Source organism: Taudactylus pleione, unplaced genomic scaffold (genome assembly GCF_031769625.1).
Source record: "Taudactylus pleione unplaced genomic scaffold, aTauple2 ptg000080l, whole genome shotgun sequence".
Taxonomy (NCBI): Eukaryota; Metazoa; Chordata; class Amphibia; order Anura; family Myobatrachidae; genus Taudactylus; species Taudactylus pleione.
The window spans coordinates 6351110-6379104 of NW_028284482.1; the positions used below are offsets into that span (position 1 = coordinate 6351110).

The 27995-nt window shown below is 42.2% G+C and overlaps 1 protein-coding gene across 6 annotated transcripts in view; it reads right to left on the bottom strand.

Moving 5' to 3' along the window:
• Window positions 1–233: 233 nt before the first annotated feature.
• The window catches only part of ATF7IP (activating transcription factor 7 interacting protein), a 77475-nt gene continuing 49713 nt past the window's right edge, over window positions 234–27995 (bottom strand). For all 6 annotated transcript variants that reach the window (XM_088468041.1, XM_088468045.1, XM_088468043.1 and 3 more), the window contains exons 7-16: window positions 25501–25583; window positions 22120–22205; window positions 21764–21901; window positions 20996–21595; window positions 20301–20368; window positions 18416–18485; window positions 15019–15189; window positions 14112–14303; window positions 12129–12232; window positions 234–2145 (exon numbers count right to left, since the gene is read on the bottom strand). In XM_088468041.1, the coding sequence (XP_088324167.1) occupies window positions 1729–2145; window positions 12129–12232; window positions 14112–14303; window positions 15019–15189; window positions 18416–18485; window positions 20301–20368; window positions 20996–21595; window positions 21764–21901; window positions 22120–22205; window positions 25501–25583 (1929 nt within the window). In that variant the 3' untranslated portion in view covers window positions 234–1728. The remainder of the gene's footprint in view (window positions 2146–12128; window positions 12233–14111; window positions 14304–15018; window positions 15190–18415; window positions 18486–20300; window positions 20369–20995; window positions 21596–21763; window positions 21902–22119; window positions 22206–25500; window positions 25584–27995) is intronic.

Genomic DNA, 27995 nt, shown 5'->3' on the forward strand with positions numbered 1-27995 from the left:
AGTTAAACACAAAATTCAATCACACATCTCTGACGTAATCTCAGACATGTCTTCCTCATCCGCCATGATGAAACAAAAAATGTTCCACTCACTGTCAATAACCTGTATAACGTTGCCACATCTACCTATGGGACAAAAAAACAGAGGCAGTCTCATTACTTTACAATCAGCCCTCATATTCTGATAACACTGCTGGTTTATACAGATGTTCCTTAAGAAAAAATTCCCACAAATTCAAGTTTGTAAAAAATATTTATTTACAATGTAACAATATTTCTCGCAAGCAAAGTGTTACATCTCAATGTCCAGCGTTTACCTGCTCTGAATTGAGGATCATTATATCAGGAGGTGGAGTGTGAATTTAGAAATCATGGAATAATTTGTAACTACTGAAATCCTAAGGTCAAGTTTCTGGAGAGCCGTTCCCAAAAGTAATCCTAACTGACTATGTACTGCAGTTGCAATAACAAGTGTACTTGCTTTAAAAAAAAAAAAAAAAAAATCTATATACACATCCAAAATATACAGTGGGATTTGCATTACACAAAAACAGACTTATAATTTGAGTTATTTTATCTAACTAACTAAAACAATTCATCCTATATTGAAAGTTTGTGAAAATGTTGCAGCTGGAGAAAATCTATACTAATACAAAAATACTTATCCTCAAAAAAAAAAAAAAGAAAAAAAAAAGATATATTGTACTTATGAAGTAATTCATGCATTTATATCCAAATATAATAAAATGTCCTTTTATGGAGGCACAGTCAAGTGTTAAAATTGATAGATATGCAACAAATACAACTAAATATTTAATTTATCTTTTAAAAATATATTCAAACACCGTAACAATGTAAACTGTAAGTAGATGATTACTGTGCTGGACAGAAAAGGCTGCACAGGCTCCTGAACTAAATTTTTATTCAAGAATGTAATGTAGAAAAAAAAAATATCAAAAGTGACAGGAAAAAATATAAATACAAATAAAGCAGCAGGAATAGAAACTTAAAACCACTGAAGTTTAAAATTGCTCTTTGGCGTCTGGGTATGGGCAGATTTTTAAATCAAAACGGGGAAGCCTACAGACCAAATACTGAAAATCATCCCTATTCAGTTAAGGCACAACAGAAATACAGAAGATAACTCACAGAAAAATATAAAAGGTGGTGATGGGGATCAGAATAAACCACAAAAAAAGAACTTGGAAATTATTAATAAACACCATAAATAACTGTTAGGTGTCATAGTCCCCAGCCAGTGGGGATCAAATATACGTTTTGTCTTTATGTATGAACAAACCATGAAACACTGGATTCCTCTGTAATACTTGTCCTTTGTAAAAGCTGCAATAACCAAATATCAAGATGAGAAGTTCCGCCTGTTCCAAATGAGTTTACCCAACGTCCTCTTTCAGTAGGTAATTTTACATAATATTTACATCACCTACACGATCATCTGCATTTCAGTGAAATGTCTTTATCTACCGATTTGCAGACTTTCAAATTAGTGTAAAGGGGAAAAACAGCTTAATTCACATTTTGCAGAAAATTAGTGATTTACAAAATAAGAACAACTTGGCAGAAATGTAACCTATTTAGAGACACCTGGCAAGTGCTGTACATGGTCTCCATTATGAAACCAAGTAGTTTCTCTAAATTAGATTACATGCATAAGGTCTTGGCAAGGGAACCAAGACAGGAAGTAGTAGCAAGCCTCTTGTCAACTTTCCTAACTGCTCTGAGTAGAAATAACATCTGTTGATTGTGGGTCACAAAAAGGTCCAAAGCGTCCGTAAATGTCTTTTGCTCGAACAGCAAAATAGTATTTACTACCAGAGACGAATTGTGTTAGAGTACATGCCATGGGAAGAGGTAGTGCTTTCACTTCCCCAATCTTTTTCCACTGTGAAGGAGATGTTGCAGTTGGATCTTCGTGATAAGCATACAGGTGATAGCTGTCTACAACGGCACAGCTGCGATCTACTTCTATTACACTCCAAGAGAGAACAATTCCATTTTGACTTTGTACTCTGGCCAGTTTCAGGTGAGGTTTTTGAGGAGCAGAAGTTGAAGCAGCTTCAGGAGGAAGGCGCTGAGGTTGAGGAGCCTCAGGAAGTGGTGCTGGGTGGATTGGTCTTGCTGGTTCCTGTGACAGAAGAAACATTTGATAAGCATTATATATTTTTTTCTTTTTGTTTCAGATTTCTGCATCACATTATGTAGCAGAGTTTACATTCAACGTAATATGATTCCTTAGCATTTTGCAGTCTTTGGTTACCTCTTTTCGTTAAGCTTTATTGCAAAAGAAAAAAAATGCTTTCAATCCCAAAGCAAAACTACAGGAAATTTGTAAAAGTACTGTTTAGTAAATAAACCCCTTAATGTCCATTGAAATATTTATAAACACAAGATTTTTATACTTCCATTGAATTAAGTTCTCTGTTTGTATTGTGGCACACTGTAACACAGAGCCTCATCCAGGAGTTTAAAACTTCTTTTGAAATCTACATGAAGCGGGTATCCTATTATCCGCCATAAATTGTTTTTCCATGAAAAGCTTTCACCAGTGAAAACTTTCAGGAAAAATGGGCATCGGCCCATCCTATTCGACAGCATTTTCGTGGGTGCAAATTCTTGTATTGCAGTTATTACAATTCCTGTTTCATTACCCTGGAGCTCGTGGTAAGTTGTGCAAAATCCCTATTTTTCGCAAAAAATGTCAGTAGTTGGTGCAGAACCTCTGACACCCTCGTTAACGACTAATTATGCGAATTAAAAAATTATTTTGGGCTAATTTGGTAAATAATTACATTTAATTTTAAGGATGAAAAAGTGAAGAAAAAGGGGTTTAAAGTAGTGGGATAGGTTTATTTGGGGGCTGTATGGATGGAACAGGTTTTCTGAACATTGCAGGAGGCAGCGAAGGGTGCATTTTTAAAAATGCTCTAAAATGACACAAAAATATACTTACATCCATTTTAGTGTACCCCTAATTTAACTACAGCATTTCAACAGAAATTTTTTTTCGATTTCGCAGTCTTCAATTGCTGCCCCCAAGCAAGTGTCGCACAGATCATACAGTATTCTTGGGGACGACATACGGCACAGGACATCTAGTGCACATTTGTCTTTGCACCACACAGCCAGGGCCATAGTGCAGTCGCCATCTGCTTGTTGCTGGCCTGTCTTTTCTGAAATGATCTGCCAGTACTGCCGTTTGAAGGGCCATTTACTTATGCTGGTCCCAAAATCTGTGGTCATAAACAGGCCTATAGCTTGCGATACCCCCCCGTCTTTATCGTTGCTTAACATTGAATCTGAACTATTTAGCAGTTTTGATTGAGGACCTTATTTAAAGAAGCAGCTGTAAGTGGTCTTAGTAAATATGTAGAAAAAAAATTAAAACTAAAAAGGCTTGTACTATTATTAGATCATATTGGCAAATCCTCAAATTAGGGTTGTAATCTAATAATGAAAATTAAATTTGAGGATGGCTACCGATATTGTGCTTAAGGGTAGGCTGACCCCTAAATCTTCCCCCAATGATTGCTGGACCATTTTGTTGCATCCAGAACATTAAAATGGTGGTTTACTTAATTGAAAGGAAGCTCTTGTTGACTACCTGATTATGCCAATAAAGTGGCATTACCTGACTGACTTTGTATGGCTTATCCTCATAATAGAGACTGTCCCTTTGACTAGAGCGTGTAACATCGGCTCTCAGTCCAGAAAGGGAGAGCTTTGACTTCAGGAATCCAATGTCCTTGAACTGGATAGTGAAGAACCGAGCCCTGTTGAGGTCGTGTACCTTGAGACACCAAAGGTTCAACTTATACGTCCTTTGGGACATGCTGAACTGATAGTGTAGCTATCCAATTTCAATCTCAAATACCCTGTATTGCAAATCATGTTTCGCTCCTATGCAAAACAAGTATTTAAGAAACTAGAATAGTGTCTGTAATTAGAGGATCTGGTCGGTTGGCAATAATACCCTCTGCTGTCTGAAATAGAAAGGCATCACTACAAAAATAATTTGCTGGGTAGGAAGAAGGTTTTATATATTGCAAATGACAATCCCCATGGGTATCAAGGGTCTGGGCCATCACTCGCACATGGATACCTAGCATAATATCGAGGATCCCACTGTTATGAACACATCATCCAGGTAAGGAATGAAAGTCACCCCCTGGACCTCAGAAGAGTGGCCATAACTCCTATGGGTAGAGCAAGAAACAAATAATGGTCCTCCCAGACTGTAAATCTAAAACAGCATTGACGGATGACCTTCCCAGGGCATTAAATAAAGTATGCATTCCTGATATGCATAGAGACAACCAACTCATTCTGCTCCCTGCCATTTAGGACAGACCTTAATGACTCAATTTTCAGTCTGCCCACTCAAAAGTTGATCAATCTGATTTTTGGACCAAGTAGAGATATGAACAGAGGGCCTGATTCAGACCCGCTCGCAAGCAGGTCGATGTTGGCCAAGTGCGCATGCACACGAGGGAGCCGGCTCCGTCGTGCGCATGCGCGAGACCCGCATAGCGACGGGCAAGCCGTCGCTATGGGTCTCGCTACAAAGGGGGCGTGCTGTTGATGTTGAGTGACAGCATGCCCCCTTTGGTGGGCGTGCCGGGGGCGTTGCTGCCCAGACGGAGGCGTTCCCATGGGAACGCCTACCGTCTCACAAATGTCAGTGGGAGTGCTTTTGGCCCTGATAGAGCCAAAAGCACTCCAGGACTTGCGGAGACGAGACCCTACCACAAGGGTCTCGTCGCAAGCCCGATGGTTGCGATAGTCTTGACCATAGCGACCATCTTTTTGGCCGCTCGCTATAGCTGTGGGTGGACAACCACAGCTATGCGAGCGGCCAGGATGCCGCTCTAAAAAAGCTTGAAGAGAGATTAAAAATTGTGAGAGATAAAGTGCCAGCCAATCAGCCTGTAAAATGTAAGTTAGCAGATTGGTTAGTACTTTATCTCTCACAATTTTATCTCTCTCCAAGCTTTCATAAATACCCCCCTTAGTCTTCAAGTATTTAATTTGTGGGCAAATATTTAAAGAGACACTCAGTTGGGCAGTGTGGAACCAATATAACGAGATATTTAAATTGTGTACACCATCACAGGGGGTGATTATAGGTAGGAGGTTTAGAAACAGTGGGAATGAGGGGGAAAATAAGACTTATCCCAGTTAAACTGGATCCCGGAATAGACACCAAAACTATCCAGATCGAGCAAGGCAGGTAGGGAACTCTCCATGCGTTTTAAACACAAAATCAGGTTATCAGCATATAGGCCAATATTCTCCTCCCATCATCATTGAGGATGCTGAAGTCAGAGACTCAATGGCCAGAGCAACTAACAGAGGGGACAATGGGCATCCCTGTTTAATACACATTTCCAATTAGAAGGACTCGGAAACAAAACAGTTCACATCTACCCTGGAAGTCGGGCAGGAGTAGAGCAATTTGATCATAACTAGAAAGTTAAGGCCCACCCAAAACCTGAAGAGGACCTTCTAAAGTAATAACCATTCCACCAAATCGAATGTCTTAGCTGCGTCAAGAGACACAACCACAGCATCATCCATCTTGTCAGTAACCACCTGCAGGTAGGTATAGAGACATCTAACATTAATAGCCCTGGATCTACCAGGTATAATGCCTGTTTGGTCAGGATAGTCAATTTCAAGCACAACCTCATTCAAAATGCTACATTTTTGCCAAGATTTTAAAATCTGGGAACAATAATGACAAGGGACAGTAGGAGTCAGGGTACAGCAGGTTCTTGTCTGGCTTCGGGATAACCACAATAAGGGCCTCGGCCATGAAAGGGGGTAGGAATCCACCTCCATCAGGGCTTCAAATATCTCCAATAACTTAGGGACAAAGAAACCCAAGTGGGCCTTATACAATTCAATAGGGAGCCTGTGCACCCCTAGGGCCTTGTTATTTGGAAAGTATTTAATAGCATCCTCAATCTCTTCTGTTGAGATTGGAGACTCTAAATATTAATCATGGGAGTCTTACAGGGTAGGCAGAATGATCTGATCTAAATAGGACACTAAGGAGGTATATTCTAGCTATCATCTTCTAGTTAAATGGTAAGTAGAATCTGATTGGTTGCTATGGGCAACAACTCCACTTCTAAACACCCGCACTTTAGTAAATATACCCCTAAGAGTGAGAATAATGGGTTCTGGACAGCTATAAATCTACAAAATGAGCAAGAAATGTAGATGCAATCAAGGGGTATCCTCATGAGCCAACCCAGTTGCATTTAGCAGCCTGTGCACAGTAGTAGGAGAGACCTCAGCCCTATGAAAATATGCCATAAATCTATCAGTATAATCCACCCACATATAATAATCATGGGCTGCAAAGAGAAAGCAAAGCTTTAATTTGTCGAGCATGAAATCAGTAGCGTTCCCGCTAGGTTGTTTTAGCGGGACGCGGTGCCCTGCCCTCCTTCTGGAGGGCAAAAAGCACCCTGTCCTCAAGGAGGGCAAGAAGCGCCCTGCCCTCACAGCCTGCGGGTGCCGTCTTCACCCGCGGGTCGCAGAGTCCCGTGGGTAGAGAAATGTGTGGTAACCTGGTCAACGCCGGAAAATAGACGCCGGGCGCATGCGCCCGGCATCTATTCTCCCTGTCTGCAGCGCTTGGGGGCTGCCCGTGTCCGTAAGTGCCGGTCACACCCCCAAGAGTGACGAAAAGGGGACGCGTCTTATAGACATGCCCCCTTTTCAATGGCTACTCCCCCTTTTCGGGCACGCACACAAAGGTGCCCTCTCTGGCTCCGGTGCCCTGCCTGCCGCCGGAGCTAAAGTGAACACTAAAATCAGTCCATTGCTTATGGACAATGAGCCATTCTATATTATCCATCAAAATCCCACTAGCAACATACACCTGATGGGCCCTGCTTTCAGCCTTCAGCTTTACCTCCCACATTTTATTAAAGACCTTGAGCTGTGTTACCCTAGATCAGGGCTCGACAAATCCCAGGGGTCAGGTCGCCATGGCTACCAGATTTGGCTGCCTGGCTACTAGATTTTGCAGTGAGGGAGGAAGCAGATCCTCATCAGCTCCGGCGGAGATTTGTGCCTATAGTATTGCGGTGTTCATATCATGCACAGGAGTGCTTGTGTGGAGTGTCACCTGCGGTGACTGCTGTGCCTCTGTCCGTCCCGGCCTGCACTGACGACTCCTCTCCATCCTGGCCTGCTCTGATCCCTGTTGTCTGTCCCAGTCTACGCTGATCCTCCTGTAAGTCCCAGCTGTCTACAGTCTCCTATCTCAGGCTGCATAGAGCTCTCCGGTAATAGGGTCTATGCATGGCCAGGGATTGCAGAGAGGCTTCAGAGGGATAGTGGTGTGACCACGAGGGGAGGGGGGTTTTCTTGTACTTTCTGGCACGATTATTTTATGTGAAATGTGGTCTGTTATTACTGGAGGGTGGGAAGTGGAGCAGGGGAGCTGTGCAGAGTAGTGAAGGGGCCTCAATTTTACTGTATTCATTCAACTGTGACCATTTTGTGGACTAGAATAGTGTGTATAACAGTTGTATAACACACAGACCTGTGCTCCTCACTCCTGTAATTTTTTTTGGGGGGACGGTGGTCTGGCTCCTAATACTTTCATCCTGGATCCTAGATTTTAGAAAAATTTGTCAAGCCCTGCCCTAGATATCAGAGAGCCCCTCAAGAATGCCTTGAAAAGTATCCCAGACCAGAAGGACAGTTACAAGAAGATTTTTATTTAAAAAAAAAAACACAACTACACCCAGGCCACAAGGAGCTCAAAGGCCTCCCCCATCTGCATCAACCAGAAAGGGTTAAGTCACCAAAAGGAGACACCCCTAGGAAAGTTAAGGTTCAAGTTTAACAACAGAGGGGAGTGGTCCAAGACCCCTTGCGACAAATATTCCACCTCAGTAATTGCAGGGAGCAGAAAACAGGAAAGCAAGGTCATATCAATCTGAGAGAAAACATTACGGAACCCAAAAAAACAGTAGCAACGAGCTTGCGGAAATTTCTGCCACCACACATCAATCAAACCCAAATCCTGAACGGAGCATGACAAAGGAGTAGAACAACCTCTCGAGGGCAGGGGGCCATCGCATCTATCCAGAGATTCATCCATCACATTATTAAACTTCCCTGATACATACAATAGGAACATTTGGAGAACTCAGAAGGAATTCAACAGCTTTGTAAAGGACAGCAGAACTAGACGAAGAGGGAATATATATTGCCAGTAGAACAGAGGGGAAGACAAGGATGGTAGCTGCAAGAAAAACAAAATAGGGCCAGTGGATCCACTTGCACCCTATGACAGACAAAACACATTGATTTGTGTATTAACACATAAACCCCTCTCGAACTAGAGTTGAAGGTGATGTGAAGCACCAAACCCACAAACCGTGTTTCTAGCAACCAAACTATACCTGGAGACTGCACTTTAACCTGTCGTAAAGCTATAGCAGGGCACACACGTCCAGATGAAATGCGGACATTTTATCTGGCAGCCTGCCAGCTGCAGATGTCCACAGCATACACTGTGAAATTTCTCACAGTATATTAGCCCGACATCTGCACTCCACCCCCGTGGGAGGAGACATTTCCCTGTTCCTTCCATGGGAAGGAACACAGGAAATGTCTGTCTGTCGGCCGCGGCTGGGCATACACTGCCCGATGCAGTTGGCAGTTTACCCATGAAATATCACATCAGACGGGCATGCTGGACAATCCGGCATGCCCGACCGAGCAATATTTAACCCTCGGTCGCCCACACACGCTACAATTATCGAGGCGATCCGCAGATATCGGGCGGATCGTCCAGATAATTGTAGCGTGTGTGGCCAGCTTAAGGAATGCTTGATCTGATTGGTCAGGCTCCTTACATTCCATAACATAATTTTCAGCACAGTGGAGGGAAAAACCAGCACTCTGCCAGCCTCAACACAGAAAACGTAAATGCTTGCAATACAAACGAAAAAGAAAAGAAAAACAAAAAAAAAAACAGAAAAACAAGAACAGCATATATAAAGTTATAACAAAGGACAGAGCGGTTACATTCATCGCAACTGCTCCTATTATCTTCAGCGGAAAGTCACTACATTATACATTTAAGAGAATATAGTGTATCCAGATCAATAAGCCGGACCAGCGCTTTAATTCCCTATTGAGAGTAAGATCATTTGGCATTTTATCTACACCTTTATTTGGAACACAAATCTCAATATATTTCAGCACCCAGACTATGCTCAACAGATAATCTCTATACTTCTTAAAATACACTTGTATCAAATCTTGGAGGTGTTAAGTGTACTTAAACATCAAGTCTGCGGACTCAAGATTATGAACCTTTGATTTAATTAACATCATTCTTTAGAATCGTTGTTATCAGTCTGTACAGTTTTTAATATAGGTTTTGTTACTATTTACTGAGGAGTGTTTTCTCTTTGGATAATTAAAGTTATTTTTTAATGTTTTCTTATACTAACTTTTATACGCACTCCCTTTAGGTTGGTTATTACCCTACCTATGTTTTTTTGTTTATTGTAATTGAGTAAAATTCAGAGTTACTTATTGGGGAGCAGAGTTTGACATTTAAATGTACAAGGAGGCTTGACCAAAATATACTGGTTTTATTAGAGAGCGCTCGGATAAGAGTTACTTTGTTGACTTACTTGTTTGTTAGGTGCATGCATATCATATATATATATATATATATATATATATATGCGCTCTGGGGGAACCCTGGAGATTTATGAACACCCTAAACCTTATAAAAATAAATATAAAAAAATAATATTCTGCAGACGGCATCTGCCCCTGCAGGACTTCCTTCTCAGGCCACAATACATGTTTTACCAACAGGTAACCATGGCAGGTTTCGCCATGCCATTAGAGGGTGGCACAAAATCTAGGATAGGTGCATCCCGCACAGCAGCAGAAACTGGAAAATCTTGTGTAATTCTTTTACCCCAGTTGCCGCCGATTCCTGCAATTCCGAAACATTAAGTATAAGGTGAAAGCAGGTACAGGGCCAAGCATTCAGAATCAAAGCCACCAGCAGCAGACTATCATAGGACAGGTATCCTCAATAGCATGCAGTAGGAGTCAGAGGGTTGCACTGAACCGCAGCGATGAGGCTGTGGTGACCAGCGAGTATAACACTGCAGTTTCTTATGTCCCAAAGCAGCATAGGGGAGACTCCAGGTAAGTATAGTGAAGAGGGCACCTGTAATGTGCAGCAGGGTCAGGAAACTGCTGCATAGGCGTTAGGAGCAGTCCCAGGTAGTGACAGCCTCCAAAGCAGCAGCCATGAGTACGGACAAAATCCAAGATGACTGCAAAATGTTTTCAGCACAAGGGGAGCAGAGCTGAACAGGGCTGCAGATGCAGGCACGCAGCCACAAGGACTTTCAGTGCCCCTCAAAGTAGCAGGCGACCCATTGGCTTGGGGGAGAGGTAATAGGAGTCCCTAAAAGGCAGCAGGATATGCACACAGTATATATTAGCTGTAGAACACTGTCTGTATTATGGTGCATACACACGGTCAGATCTGTCAGATGAACAATTGAACGATTTTACAAACGATTTCAGACAGTATTAAAATGAACAAAATCATCCAAATCTGACTGCAAACACATCAGATGTCAGATATCTTTATCTGACAAACGGGAACGCACATCATTCATTATTGCAGGCTCACATGTCAGATTTTCTTTCAGATATGAATGATTTTTAAAATAGTTATCGTTCAGATCTGACAGAAAATCTGACCGTGTGTATGCACCATTAGTCTATATGCCTGTCCAGCCCCCCCTCCATGTGGGCATTTATCTGTGACAGTGACTCCCATTTTTCCAAATCGCTAGAGCCTGTAGTCTACCAGGTTTTCCATACTGTCTTTGAACTTTGGTCGAAGCTTCACTAAGTCAAACTTCCAACTGGAGAGACAATAACTGAACTATTTCCTTCTTCCTTTCAAACCATGAAATGTCAGGAACCTGCAGCTTGGCTCAGTCACCTACACCATGCCATTTAGATGAAACGTCCTCTATACCGCTGAGAGGTAAGTTTGAAATCAGATTCCTCCCAGAACCACAGCGGTACACTGACACTTGCTGGACTAAGCACCCTCTGATAAAAAGGGCAATACTGTGAAGCAACTGAGAAATAACTTTCCTCAAGCATGCTCAATTCTAGACATGACCATAAAACATGAAACCTCTGTAGTGCATAAACTAGACCAGGGGTAGGCAACCTGTTGTACTCCAGCTGCTGTGGAACGACCCATCTCAGCACGGCCTGCTACAGTTTTAGCAAGCTCTAACATCAAAACTGGAATATGGCATGGTTACACAGCAGATGGAGTGCCACAGGTTGCCTCCCCCTTATCTACACAAGAGATAAAGTGTACCTATAAAAGACAGACAGGTCCTCTGCTTAAACTGTGTGTATAGAGCAAAAGCTACGATTCTATTAGATTTGGATCAGACCAGGTCTCTGCCTGGCAGTCTCCTTCTGGTGGTAACAGATATGGCCACGGCCCAGGACGACAGGTCACCTCAAAAGCGGTTACATTTCAAGTGTAAGGCTGCATGACCTAAAGACCCACCTCTTGTGCACTGGAGGCCCTCGATCATCTGCTCCATGCAGACGTTGGTTGCTGCTACCTAGGGGAGTCACTAATGCCATACAGAGCTTTGACTGGAATCTGCTGTAACGTGCCTTATGCACACACACAGCAGCACAGGGGTCCCCGATCACTACCTACTGTGACAGCGGCTGATTTCACCTTCCAAAGTCCACTCCTTGTGAGCAGAGGTAATGAAATATAGAAATAAATCAATTAAATAAAAATAACGTATAATTCGATTTGGCAGAGGCAACCCTAGTATAGAAGTGCTATATAGTTGAAACTGGAGTTTCATCAGGAGAAGCAGCTTTCAGGATTCAACTTAAGCACCAAATCCTGGGTAAATCTCTATAACCTCCAAGGTATAGTGTCCCCAATATAATGGAATAAAAATAAAGTAGAATACTGCACAAGTGCTTTTATATCAGCTCCCTAACAAAACATGTCTGTAAAAGAAAGAACTTTATATATGCACTTACTTGAGGTGGTCGATGATGAACTGTGAGTTGTGGTCCAGTAGAACTTGTAGGGATCCCATTATTTACAACATAAGCAGTGGTTTGCGGCATTCTTACAGGTACTCCTAAATATTTCAAAGACAGCAGAAAACTAAATCAATATGAAAACTTAACTTTATTACTGGAAGAAATGTATCTCACTAAGTTCAGCAGCTACTTAATTTTTATAGTGCACTAGGCCTACCTGAACCAGTAAGTTTTGTGCCAATAAGGCATAAGAGAGACAACCTATGTATTAATGAGCTTGTCTTTGCAGCACCTCCCAGAACAGAATGTCAAAATTTGAACAAATATCTCAAAGTGAAAGTTTGTTTATAAAAAAAAAAAAAAAATACAAAAAAAAATATTGGAAAGTTTGCAAAGACTAACAGCTAATGAAAAGATGGGAGAATGATCTCCAAAGTAGTTACTTTAGGAGTAGCCAAAATACCTGGGGCTTATGGTGACTTACTGGGTGAAGACCAGCTATTATTCTGTCTCAGTTTCATGCTTACTTTGTCTTTAAATAAGTAGCTCTTAAACTGGGTACACACGTAAAGATTTTCTGTCCAACCATCCAACTAGTTTATTGGTTGGAATGAAAACCTGGTAAGGTATGGGAGTAACTGATGATCAGCAATTTGCTCCTAAATGCCAGAAAACAGATGAAAATGGTCGCCAGACAAGTTTGTTAAATGTTCGATCTTAACAATTTGTTCAAACAACAGTTTTTGTCCATTTTCCGGCGTTTGGGAGCAAATATTGTCATACCTTACCAGATTTTCATTCCAACCAATCAACTAGTTGGATGGTTGGACAGAAAATCTTTACATGTGTATGCACAATTAAAGCTATTCTGGGATAGACACAGAGTGGATGAGAAAACCCAGGGAGGCTTAATAAAGGCCCCATAGAGAAGTACAGATATGTAGCTGGTACATTTTTAGTGGTTGCTGTAGTCTTCAGGTCACAGAGGCAGATACAGTGACATGTTGCCTTTCATATTACCATAATCTAGTGTTCACGCTAGCGCAGGCAGGGTTCAGAGTGCTTGCCAAAGAGCAGGGCACTTTTGTGTGTGTACAAAAAGGGAATGTAGCCAATCGGAAAAAGAGGATGTCCTTAAGCCTTTTCATCACTATAGATGCGTGTGGCATTTATTCACCAGTCGGTGATTGCTTCACTGCAACTTCCCCCTCTTCAGCAGGGCACTGCAGCCCACGGCTGCAGAACAGCATCCAGCAACCTGTTTCAGCGGGGCGCCGCCATTACAGCAGGGTTCAATTAAGAGTTTTAAAATCAGGCAGGACACCGCACCTTGCTAAAACAGCCTAGCGGGGACACTAATAATCACTATAAGCCCCAAATGCCATGATTGTGTTAAAGCATCCAGACATGGTCATAGCCATGAAAGTATTATGCCCAATAGTAGCCTACCCAGAGTAGGAAAGAGGACTAAAAAAACATTAGGAATATGTTGGCTTAAACCTGTGACTCACAAATAATAGAGATGTAGCCTCAACATTGTAATACTGCAGCCATGGGCTGATTCTCTACATTAAATTAATTATTACAGAATGCTTCTACTATAGACTGTGCTCCGCAAGTATATAGTTGGTGTACCTTCTAGATATATGCTGCCACTATCCATGTCTATGGATGGCACTTTTCAGTCATATGGGAGGAGATGGTAACCTTGAGCATTACAAATCCTTTTAAAAATGTTGGCTCCATCATTGGTTTAGATAACTGGTCACTTATCATACTTAAGCTTCTTAATTATATTTTGTGCATGTAAAGTTACATTTACTACAGCTTGACACAGTTACTACACCCATAATTAAACTACAATGAAAGACTATTGTAAGTACTGTATATAATTTAGAACACAACTTTTAAACAACATATTTATATTATACTAGTAAGTATTCCCCATTGCACGTGAAGTTGCTTGTATAGCCTTACCTCCAGTTTGTGGACTGATCTGCCGTAGATTCTGACTTTGCATGACAGTGTTGCGAACAGGTGTCTGCACAGGTACAGTGGGGAGGGTTGTTGATGTGTAAACCATGTGTGGGTTGTTTGGTGCTCGGGGAGCTGAAGCCCTTGGTGTTGTTTGAGTCCCTGGGCGCTGCGTTATATTAACAGTTGTCTGAGCTGAAATAAAGTCAGTGAAATATTGGACATTATGGTTTTGCCGTGCTCTTTTTTAAAATTCAGTATATGAACAAATATATTACTTACGGTAAGTGCCATTTGAATGTTTTGCTAAGAACCTGAGCTCACATGGCCATATACTGCAATGAGTAAAAGCATCACAACACTGTACACTTCAGTACTAGATGTTCACTGAACTTGTCTTCACAAAGAATGGTTGCACCTAAAAAGATACCCGGAATATATGCCTCAACACTACGGTACCACAAGACCCTTTCACTGCTGGAAACAAGAGCTCATGCCTGTAGACTTCTTCATGATGTCGCCAATAATGCACTAATACATCTGTTGAGAACATGGTGATGTGATTCATATGACTATCACTTTCATTCACCACTCAATAGTCCATTACATGTGTTCTTTGTACTACTTATCATGGAAAGTCAAACATCCATTTTCCAAAGCCAGTACACACACTAGTGTATCAAGCCCTAATACTGCTAGTCATATCTAAAATAAGCTTGAGGCTGTCTGCACATTTTACACACAATGCCCATCTACAGCAACATTGTCACCTTATTAAGGTACATTAATTACATTTCAGAACATTTTTAATTAATTCCATTTGTATAGTATATAATTCTAAATTTTTATAAATTTATTTTATTCCTCTAAAACGTTCTATACTGCCTGAATGTAGAGGATATCTTGTTACCTGTTGGTAAAACATGTATTGTGGCCTGAGAAGGAAGTCCTGCGGGGGCCGATGTCTGCAGAGTATTTGCCTGTGAAGGCTGCGCAGGCTGTAATGACTGCACTTGACGAGCTACTGGTTGTGATGACTGAACCGTTCCAGATACAGCTGCAGAGTTAGTCCTTCTCGACTCTAAATTGCAAAACATATTAATTAGAGTAATAAAAGCAAAACAGAATAATATTTTTTTAGCTTACAAGTCCAATTTCTAGCTTGCATGTAAATAAACTAGCTTCAGTAATAAACCCTGTGGTAACAGCGGACGATTTGCAGTAAAAAGTTATCTATATAAATCTAAACATTTTTAAAGCTACAGAAGTTAATGTTTCAACTTCTAATCTTTGCCGTTATTTAAAGACCCTAACTTCAAATGTATTTTATTTATTACATATAATCTTGTACAGGTGAATCACTATGCTTTATTTTACTGCACTGTACTGAGAAAATAATGTTGTTTGGGACAGGATGTACGTAAGATGCCGGCTGTCGATATCCCGGCACCGGAGTACTGGAGTCTAAAGATAGGGTTAGGCTGCGGGCTGGAAGGGGGTTAGGTTTAGGCACCAATAGGATTAGATTTAGGCACTTACTGAGCCCATGTCGGGATTCTTCGCATCGGGATGCTGCGGTCGGACTTTTGACCGCTGGCATCCGACTGCCGGTCTCGGACCACCTCCCATTATGCTGCTGACATTTTGCACCACACAATGTGAGGATACCCTCAATATTAATCTTCCCCAAGCTTGACCATGCCTCCAACTTTATATTGTGAAACTGTGACCACTTCTGTCCATTTTACTCTATGCATGCACTGCCATCAGCTCTGGTGTTTTCTGTGACCCAAGCTGGGAATTAAATTTACCTGGGGAAGAATTACTTAGCAGGGACGTATCTACCCATTGGCCAGGATAGCACTTGCCAGGGGTGCCGACCAAAGGGGGGGCGCCGCCCGGCAGTGCCAAAAGTAGCCAAGGGGTGGACAAGTCCCCTGGCCCCACAAGTGTAGGGCAGACCGCAGTGAGAGCGGTCTGCCTCACACAGTTTACAAACACACAGCCGCCAGCAGCGGCTGTGTGTTTGTAATAGCAGCCAGCCAATGAGAGTCAGATAGACTCATCAGCTGCTGCGTCGTCCGCGGAGGGAGCCGGCTGGAGCTCACTCATGAGCTCCGTGTTCCTGCTCCCCCTGCAGCATGTGACGGGAGAGATGTTATACGTCATGACATCTCTCCCATGCAGGAGAAGAGCGGGCAAGGACTCGGACAGCGGCGGTCGCGTCAGGAGCGGGGACCAGGTAAGTTGAATTTTTTTTTTGTTCTTTGTGTGTGTGTGTAAGCCTGGCACTACAGGGAGTGGGGCACGGAAATAGGGGGTGTCCGCAACTGGGGCAATTTATGGGGGGTGGCCACTACTGGGGGCAATTTATGGGGGGTGGCCACTACTGGGGGCACTGTATAGGGGTGGCCACTACTGGGGGCACTGTATAGGGGGGGCTACTACTGGGGGCAATGTATAGGGGGGACTACTACTGGGTACTATTACTGGGGGCACTGTATAGGAGGGACTACTACTGGGGGCACTGTATAGGGGGGGACTACTACTGGGTACTATTACTGGGGGCACTGTATAGGGGACTACTACTGTTGGTATTATATAGGGGGGACTACTACTGGGGGCAATGCAGCATAGGGGGGGGATTACTACTGGGGGCACTGTATAGGGGGGGCTACTACTGGTGGCAATGCAGCATAGGGGAGGGGATTACTACTGCGGGCACTGTATAGGGGGGACTACTACTGGGGGCATGGCAGCATAGGGGGGGGGATTACTACTGGAGGATTACTACTGGGGGCACTGCATAAGGGGGGTAGGGGGGCACAAGTTCATTACATTGCCAGGGGCGCTTGGATCCCTAGATACACCCCTGTTGCTTAGGGTTTGTTTATGGAGAGCTTCAGCACTTTCTGCTGGATTCTGTGTACCACGGTTACTCAGAATCCTAGTTTCTTCTTTTTACCAATCATGATGGATAAAGGGAACTATTCCTAGAGTAACATTAGTGGGTCTTCATCTTTGACATTTTACACAAGTGTAAATTGTGATGCTAAGTCTGGTGTGGATGCTTTGTGTTCAGCTTGCAATGTGGACAGTTCCATGCATCTGTCGGGATGCCACTGATATGACAGAACCAGTATTTCTGGTTTCTGAGCCCACACAGCTCGCCACATGTCCCCTGGTTGCAAGTGAAAATATATGTCCTTTCACCAAATCTTCAGTGAGTTAATAAATACATCTTAGGTCCGTTAGTGGAATTGGTTTCGATGGTCAAGCTCAGAGAACACCTCCCCTTCTGAGTCACAGAAAAAGAAGTGTTCTGCCCTGGTTTAAGAAGAGACAAGGGAGTAGGCTTCAAAATCAGAAGTTGATGAATCCTCAAATTTTGATAAGGATTCTGAGAGATATGGGGAAGATTTGGTCATTTCAACAAGCACTTGCAGGGAAACCTGGACTGGTATAAAAGATGGTGGCACCTGGTATGGGTCCTGGTTAGAAAAACAAACACTAAAAACCAGGACTCCATGCCAGCAGTCCTAGGTGACAGCTGCAGCTAAAAGCACTCCACAGCGCCACTAGCTGCCACCAGTCCAGAGAATTCCAAATAATAACAATATTTTCAATTAAAAGTAAAATATAAAATAAAACAAATGAAAATATAGTAAAATAAAATTAAGCTGTAGCAGCTTCTAGTCAGAAGAAAAATTTAAAACTGACAGAGGAAGGGAGGAGCCAACACCACAAACACTTTGAGATTGAGATGTGCCCTCTACTCCTCGATGCAGCAGTGTCCCCCAGGTAGGATGTTAGAGAACTATAGTTTTGTAGGATTTTGAAATATTACTATATATTTTACACACACACACACACACACACACACACACACACACACACACACACACACACACACACACACACACACACACACACACACACACACACACACACACACAAAACGGGAGGCACTCAAAGAGACTTCACAGTTTCAATGAAATCACAGCAAGACTGTTGACTGTTGCTAGTTGCCAACGTTTCAGTGACATACACTTTTATCAAGACTATTACAAGTGCAATTTCTACCTTGCATGTCTTGATAAAAGTGTATGTCACTGAAACGTTGGCAACTAGCAACAGTCTTGCTGTGATTTCATTGAAGCTGTGAAGTCTCTTTGAGTGCCTCCCGTTTTTTCTTGGATATCTTTGCTTATTGCATATGGGAAAGGCACCGGAGCCATATCTACCCGTAGTGCGAGTGCCAGGTCCACTTGGATTTTTATATACAACTATAAAACATTATTGCTCACCTTGAGGAGACACCTCCACAACTTCATCGTCCAGTGTAAGATCGATGACTCCAGCTGCAGGTTTTCCACCCTTAAAATAAAACAAGTAAAGGTAACAGGTAAATAAAGGGTGTATGTGTAATGCAAGATGTTAAAAAGCATTTCCGTTGAAATATTTCTGAAATAAACTGGCATCCAAGGAGAATGACATTTATCCTCAGCTGCCTTCTCTACAAGTAACATATACAATCTGGTTCAGTGGTTCACAAACTCGGTCCTCAGGTGTAGTCATTACTCACTGACACATTTTAAAAGATTCACAGGTGGAGCTAATTATTTCACTTGTGATTCTGTGAGGAGACCTGGAAAACATGCACTGTGTGGGGTCCTGAGGACAGAGTTTGAGAACCTGTAATCTAGATAATGGTTAGAACTGAAATCGTGAAAAGTTTGGAAAGCATATTGGCCATAATACTCATCTATTTAGCAAATGTGAACTGTGAACATATACATTCCCATGCTTTATACCACCACCACCACAATGCTCAGTTCAATTCCTAGTGAAAATCACCAACCATACTCTAAACAAAGTTTAATAATTAAAAATTAAATACCAGCATTAGTGAATGTCAAGAATTGCTTTATTCTGTCTCCTCTAGACAGTGAAAAGTGTTTCTGTGACAACCATTATATCAGACAAAGTGGGGCGGCTGACTGAGAGAACAATGGCCTCTGAGATAATGTGACATTTAATAAAAATATTATAAAGTTTACTGGTACTTTAAATACAGTGTGGCCAACATTTTCATTAGTGGACTCTACCATTGTGTTTATATTGATGTCAACACAGACGTTTTCACCAGGTCTTGGCAGGAGATATTCTAATGACTTGTGAGAATCTCTTTAGTAGCAGTGGCATTGATATAATGGATTTGGCATATTTCACAGGTGAATGGCTGTTAAACAGAAGTGCTCTGGAAACTTTCTTCACACAGTAACTGTAAATTGTATTTATTTTGTTCTCTACATTAAGGCTGTTACAAACCATAGGGACACATACTTATTACATAGTGTACCACAGACTTGGGTCATTGTTCTATAGAATAAGCCCATATTGCTCTTCCTGAAGGCTAAGAGGACCAAAGCCTAGAACCCTTCAATTTAGGAGCATTAACAGGGAGGACAGAACGCCCTCCCTTTGTGGCCTTATTGAAGGAATGAGTATGAAGTCCAGGTGGCTGAATAGTTCATATCCCAACAGGGGAGGTAAGTTTCCTAACACTACCCCTCCCTAACTCTCTCTTAGTGGTGCCTAACCCTAACCTCCCCCCAGGAGTGCCTAATCCCCCCATCCTGCACCCTAAACCTAACCCTCCCGGGGGTGGCTGACCCCAACCTCCCCCTGGGAGTGCATAAACCCCTCCCTCCCCCCACTTCCCCTAGCCTAACCCTCCCCGGGGAGTGGCTAACCCTAATCTCCCCTGGGGGTCTGTAACCCTAAACCCCCCCTCCCCACGAAGCGAACGCTAACCTTTTCCCTGCTTACCTTCGTTCGGGTTGCTGGCTGTCGGAATGTCATCTTCGGGCTAAAGATAGGCGGATTATCCGGACCACAGTGGCCGTATCACCTAAGTATTTTGACAGATTCATTCAAGGGCATTAATTCTGTCCCTGGTCTGCCAGAGTTGAGGCCTTCAGAAAGCGGTTTGGGCGACTTTATAATGCTCTATTAACCCAGACTCAAGCCATAATGAATTTAAGGGAGGACCCAGCCACCCTGAAAATAATATTTTAAGGTAGTTTTGCGAGTGTGAGACAGCATCTAGAATGGCAATGGCGTCAGGGCTAGTGTCCTCCAATAGAGGTTAGGGAAATAGACACTTAGAATATTATAAATTCATCTTACCGATGCATTGCTCTCAGAGCGCTTGCTTGCAGCAGTCTCAGCTGTCTGTGTCCGGTTGGTTTGTAGTTCTGCAAATTAGGTAAAATATGTTACATTGGAATACAGACATAATAATCCAGGTAAGAATAATTATTGTGTATTTCAATAGAAAACATGACTGTGGGAAATAAGAAACTCCAATATAGGTATTTGTAATACAGTGACTGTTGGTTGCAGAGTGGCTTTTTTTTTTTGTTTCCTCAAGGACTAGTTAGTATTTTACCTACTGTATTCTAAGTAAGATACAGATTAAGAAGACTGCCACATAGATATAAAGTCCCATAATTACCACCCGTACAATAATTAATAACATATTGCTGCTATGCAACAGCCATTGGCGTAACTAGAGGGTACAAGGGGTGCACTTGCTATGGGGCCCAGCAAGCAACCCCCCTGCACCCTGCCAAGTACAGCCAGTGCTGATGTCTTTTTTTAATCGCAAGCCAATAGGAACTCACGGACCAGCAGAAGCTGGGAGGAGGTGTGACTATCATGACATCCCTGGACCACAGCCACACCTCCTCCCTGCTTCAGTGAGGAGAGATGGAGAGGTGTGCTGGACATGCCTCTGGTTACACCCTGGCAACAGCTAAAAAAAAAAATCTGTAACACTTTGAGTCAAGACTCCAATAATACTGAAAAATAAATCTACCTACCTGATCTACCTCCAGAAGGGGATTCAGATGAATTGTTAAATACAGATACTGGTGATTTTAACTGTGCTGTGTTCCGATTACTTGCTTGACTGTATGTACCCGAGGTTCCAACAGTTGGCAGTGAGGGTCTGGACGATAAAGTAACTGAATGGGTTGTGGGAATAGCCTGTACAGTCAGTGTGGAAGCAATCGAGCTGGCAGGGGAATTCCGCTGGATACCTGGGCTGGGCATTGAAGGACTATTGATTGCTTTGGTTACAGGTACTGACACAGGTGTCTTTGAGAGACTGCCAATCGTGGACTGATTTTGTACTGGGATGAACTCAACACTGCCAGATTGCTTATTCGTCACCAGTGTCCCGGTTGTGCCTTGCAGAAGCTGTGGCTGGGAGGGCATTGCAACTGGAACATGTAGAATGAAAGGTAGGGATGAAAGAGTTGGCTGGGTGCTGCTGGTAGGCACCTGGCTGTTTCCAACAACTGTTGCAGTACTAGATGCAGGTAGAACTGAAGTCATAATTGGAGCAGAAGTAACCGGTGTCATAAGCTTGGTTTGACTGCTTAAAGTATTTTGAGATGTTCCAATAGTTGAAGCGTTAACTGTATAAATAAAAAAAATTATATTTTCGTAAAATACAGCTTAATATCAGAGTGAATGCAAACAATATGGTACAGCCTATAAACATTTTATACATTTAAATGTAAAGTATGTAGGTTTTTTGACAGTTACAATATTCAAAACTGTACTTATCAATAAGTCTAACTCACTTTTTTGCTGAATTAGCTTCCAGTCAGGCGTTGCCCTGGTTTGAAGAGTGGTATTAACAGGGGATTGGTTTACAGGCAGCTGGGTGGTGTTTGATGTGCGAAGAGGTAAATTAGAAGAGCTTGGGACAGGAGGTGGAGCTACAATATTAAAAGAAAAAGACCAGGTGTTACCAATATGCAGATGAGGGTCACAATGTAGCAAAAGTGCAGATAAGGGTAATGCAGAGTTTTGATTCGCACATATACATCTGAATGTTAAAGAAAACAAAAATAACAATATTCAAACTATTCCAAATACAATTTTTAAGAAATAAGTGTCCTCATAAAACCATTTACAGTCACATGCAATGTCTTACCAGCTGGTGAGGGCTGCACATTAGTTGTAGTAGTTTCTCCTACATTTCGTTTTGATTCTAACATTTGTCTCACAGTACCAGCAGGCCTGTGGAAGAGTGCAGGGATATCATGTTAGCAGGTATTGGTATATAAAATATTAACAAAAGTTGCAATAGTCCTAACATAGGGACAAAGTGTGAATTTCATCCTTTGGCATAAACAAGCATTTTACAATTAAATGAAAAGAAAAAAAAAAAAAAAAGGATTTTTAGATTTACGTTAAATCCTATTATTGAGTCCACTCGGGGACACTCTTGGGGTGTAAAGGCTCTGACAAGAGTGCAGGCAATTTAAATTTGTACACAGCCTAACATCCCACCTCTATACTCCCTGCAGGAATAATATTAAAACAGGTCAACTAAAATGAAGAGGTAGGAAACTATTTATTCTTACTCCAGGAGGTAGGACTCAAATATTGTATGTTCATTTTTGACAAAAACCTGCTTCCTATCCATGAACATGGACCTGACTACACAGTCAGAGAAGCCCTTTGACAATAAAGTCAACTGTATTAAACTTTTAAAACATTCCTGACTTAACAGGTCCTTTCAACAAAGAAGGTTACAAATGATCCTCATGTCATTCAAAGAATGTTCATGTGCCCAAACCCTATTGGTCAATTTGGATCCAACAAAAATCGCCCGATTCCTCTCTCTTCTCACCATCTTTAGTATAGCTGTTGGAAGGAAAGTAGAAAAACTATATTCCAAAGAGACAGACAAAAAAAGGGTGCACTAGAGATGCATCCAGATCCATTGTTCATGTGCTGAACCACTCTACTAAGTTGTTCAATCAAGCAGACATCTCTTTAACGTCTGTAGGAACACTCCCGCATGTATAGACCATTCTCAGGAGTAGAGGGCATGTCTGATAAGAACTTCTGCTACCCAATTCTCAACTGGAACGAATATCGCAATATAATTGCTGGGACATTTTTCTTATCCTAAAGCATGATTTTTCTACTTTCTTCAGCACAAGTGATTTCTTGGTGCCTCTATGGTGGTTGATGTATGTCACTTGTGTGGAACTGTGAAGTTTTATAGCCTTTTCTAGAGGATGTCCTCTTACTAGAAACTTAAACCATTCCCAGTTCTAATACATTTATTGGGAGCACTGACTGCACCTTTGTCCAAAGGCCCTGGAGGAGACACTGAAAAGTAACATCTCCCAGCCTAAATGGCTGAAGTTTGTCGTTACAATTATCCACAGCTATATTTATTGATATTATCAGTCGTCAACCATGAGGCTTATACACTCTTTGAGACAATCTAAGGATTCTGGTTGGTGAAGTGATGGCATGATTCCATTGTTCAGCTTCATCGCTTCTACCTTAAGACCTTCATAAAAAACAAGACAGATTCCATCTGGAAGTTCATAGCCATTATCAGTCCCTCTAATGAAAGGATCTTGTCTACAGACAAGAAAAACTATCCTCAGAATAACCTCATCAACTTATAAAATTACCATATAGCTTCATGTTAATTTGGCTGCTTATCAGATATTTTTGTGGTAGGAGGTTTCTTAAAAACAAATTGTTTGCAAAAACATTCACCATTAGCAACGTTTGACAAATCAATGTTTAAAATTACAACTCTTGCATTCAAGTGATATTGCTAGTTTTAAACATCATTACGGTAGTATTCCAACATCATTAATGCTGACCTGGGCAGTTCCTACAGTAAACAGAACACTTTAAAATTACAAATGATATGCTTTATTCTCATGGTTGGACTTCTTTTGCATCTCTAATTAGTGTGTCAAAATTAACTACCACGATAATGCAGACAATTTAGCAGAATGCACAACTGGTGGAGTGGTGGCACATTTATTAGCGGGCCTCCATTCACTGTAAGATGTACAGTGGTGTCCTCAAACACCAAGCCTTTCTGCATATGGCCCTAGATGCATGGCACAACTCAGACGCTCTGCCACGGGTAGCGAGTCCGGGACTTTTATACCCATTTCTGAATTTAGCATCTTTGCATCCAAAGTTAGAGTCCCGGGCACTTAGAAGTAGTACTTCTAATGCAATGGAGGTAGTATAAAGTCACAGATTAAGCAAGAAGCTGAGTGGAGCGATGCATGGCGGGACTCGCACGTAAAGGTCCTCAGACTTTTGCAAGTTGGCATCGGAGGTGCATAGTTACTGCATGCAATGCCAGAACTAGTGTTAGGGGAACCCGTGCAATGTAATTTTGTGGCATTAGTACTGCAAATAAAATGCAAATTCGGAACAAAACTGTGTAGCACGACACGGGGACAGCTCAGTTGCAAAGACTGTGGCGCCATAAAGCCATTTGTTGTGGTTTGAGCATTGGTGTATATGGACATATCTGTATGCATGCGATCTTCATTTACCAGCATGGAACTGGCTGAATGATAGCTGGGAGGATCAGACAGATTTGATAATCAAACAATCCAGACCATTTTCTAGACATTTTAAGGCTGTGAGGTATTATCGTTGATGTCAGAGCCGGATTAAGATGTATGGGGGCAAGTGGGCAATATACTTGTGCGGCCCCCCAAAAGTAAGAATCATGCTTTCAAGTAAACCCCCCTGTGGGGAGCCCTTCACTCTCTTGCTCTGGAGTCCCCACAGCAGTCCATCCTCTTGCTCCGGAACTCCTCTTTTCAGTACCCACTGACGGCAGCATCGCAGTGTAAATACATCTGTGACACTGCCGGGAACAGAGGGCCTCTTTAAGTGCCCATAATAGGATGCAGACCTCCCAAGTGTGGGGGCCCATGGGTGACTACTCCGGTCGCCCTGCTTATACTCCGGCACTGGTTCACGTCCATGCAATGAACAAAAACCTTTTGTCAACTTAATACTGTCTACTGAACCACAAACATGCTGTGGAGGAGGTTGGGTGTGGAACAAGGGATGGGCACCATGGTATTGCTACTAATAAATATATGAAAAGGAATTCAAGTTATTACAGAGGAGAGTAGAAGGATTGAACCAACATGTTTGCCTTCACATGTCCATTGAGAGAAGCTTATACCCCATTTTAAAAATTGTGTCCTGAATTCTGGTATTCCAGGGGAACAGCCCAGATCTGAGAGAACTCAAGTTGGTCAACACAACATTTTTAATTTGTGAAAATGCTTGAACACAGATCTGGGCATTAAACAGGCTAAAATGTAGAAAAAATAAATTACAGCAAAATCATAAACAAACAAAATGTTTTGATGCCCAAATTGTCAGATAAAAAAAGTGACAAGTGGGTGCATAAGTAAGAATTCTAGTAAACCAACTTCAGGTACACTTTACAGCAAACCACATTTGGTTTTACAGAGTAGAAAATGATTGAAAGCTGCAGAGTTGTATTCCAGCTCACCTGTAGGCCATGGAGTTCGCAGAAAGTGATTCTGCTCCAGGTGCAGACTTCCCTGGTGATGCTGGCTGGGTTACTGTGGTTTGCTTTTTAAATACAGAAGACACAAAAGTTACGACTAGATAGTTCTGGTGATATATCGGTACTAGTACAAATATACCTTCACAAAAATGTAAATTATTCTAATGACTTATTGTTCATGACTTTCTTTCTTAGCAATCCAGCGCAGTAGCCATTAAATTTTTACTAGACTGAACATGCTAATTACCATTAAAATCCCTGTCCAACACTGGTTCAGTTTACATTCGAGCTCTCAGCCATTGCAAGCTACCCAAATATATATTTTTGAGAGACTTACTTCAGGGAATTGTAAGAAAAGTATTTCTTGGTGGTATAGATTATTGGTAGGTGCCTCCAAACCTGTAATTTTTCTGGCTCTCTTGAAATGGTAATCTGATATTACTAGATCTCTTATGAATAGAATATGGGCTCTATTTTAAAATCGTGCTTCCGTATTTCTAAATGCATATCCCATGTGAATATGTTTTATAGGCTCCATAAAATTTGGCCTGCTCTTTCTAACCAAAGTTGTCGCAAATGCGGCCAAATTGGGGATATTTATCAGGGCATGCCCAAAATTGCATATATTGTGGAGTCAGGTATTTATGTTAATCTCCAAGGTGACTAGGATCTCTATACATTCAGTTCCTCTTTTAGCATTATTCCATGTCTATTATGGCAATATTTCTTCTGGGGATAAATATGTGACGGGGCATATTTTAACTGCCACTAAGGGCGGTATCCAATTAGCCCCTGAACATTAAATTTTTGCTGATTACCCCGTTTTTCGTCGATGTTTTTTTTCCACCCTATCCTATTATTTCGAACTAAATAATAGGATATATCTTGCAAAAACAATAGTATCCAATTAGCACTGCTAATTGGATACTATTCTTTGTTTCTTATTGCATATCATTGGCGTTTACACGTAATACCAAAATTGGGTACTATAGAGGATAAAATATAAGCTCATTGTGATTTTGAGATAGCAGGAGATATTTTCAGGAACTGGTAGTCTAGAACTAGAATAAGCTTGCGGGATAGTAGATTTTATCCACCTGGGAACAGTGGGCCTGATTCAGAGCCGGACGCTCTGAACGAGCGCCCGCTCTGAATCAGGGCGTTTTGTTTTATTTTGGACCGTCCTCCTGGACGCTCGCATAGCTTATGCGAGCGTCCATGATGATGTGCGACGAGAGGTAGGGTCTCGGTGACCGCAAGCCCTGGAGTGATTTTGGCTCTATCAGAGCCAAAATCACTCCCACTAACATCACTAGTGATGTCAGTGGGGCCGGACCCAGACGGTAGGCGTTCCCATGGGACGCCTCCGTCACTCAACATCGACAGCACGCCCCCTTTGGTGCGAGATCCGGAGCGACAGCTCGGCTGTCGCTATCTGGGTCTCGCGCATGCGCACCAGGGCACCATCGACCCGCTTGCGAGCGCTCAGCGTGCTTAGTGCTGGTCTGCACAATGTACAGAAGTATAAGGTATCAGTCTTCCATACATTCAAACACCTATCCAAATAAGCATTTAGAGACCTGAGCAGATCCACCACAAGAAGCTGGTCTTGCTCATCAAAAGATCCAGACCTCTTCTGAAAATGGATAATTTTATCCTGGGTAAGATGAAACTTGGACACCACCTTAGGCTAGAAAGAAGACATGGTGCGTAAGACCAGCTTGTCCTCACGATATATTAGGAATGGAGAACTACAGGAAAGTGCTTGAAATTCAGACTCTTACTGGGCGATTCATTCGTTTTTTTTGGGTGCCCAAACGTAATGGGCGCTCATCAGGGCAATTCAATTTCCTGAGCTAGGGGTTGCGAGTCCTGCGTGTGCGCATCAAGAAGCACTGGGTTTAGCTGCACAAAGCAGCTAAACATGTCTAAGTACTGCTTTGGGCGCTCAAAGTGAGGCTGCAAGCAAAATGGTGTGTAGCCGCGGCTATTTGTGCCCGACCAGAGCAACAATTTAACTGCACCATCAACGCCCCAAGGAAATAGCAAAGGTAAAAATAATTAAGTCGCCCTCATGACGCCAAAGATATAGCAAAGATAAAAAAAAACTTTTTCCAATTGAAAAAAACTTGACTTTGAGGGTTTCTAAAGGCACAAACTGAAGCAGCTCTAATGCTGAAAGAACCAATTAAGGTCTCATTGCGCTGTTGGTGAAACATCGGGAAGTTAAAACATGTAACACATCCTGTAACAACACTTAAACCTCAGAAGAAGACAACCAGCTTCTTCTGGGCCAAGACCTGTACCTTTAGAAAACTAAATCTGAGGCCACTGTCAAGACTGCAAAGTGTAAAATAATTTGCATTCACGGTCATAGCACACACGGGTCTCTGGTTCTCGAACAGAACCTGTCCACTTTCTGGTTGAGTCAAGAAGTCATCTGTCCACCTCCAGTTAACCCAACTTTTTCACCAGTA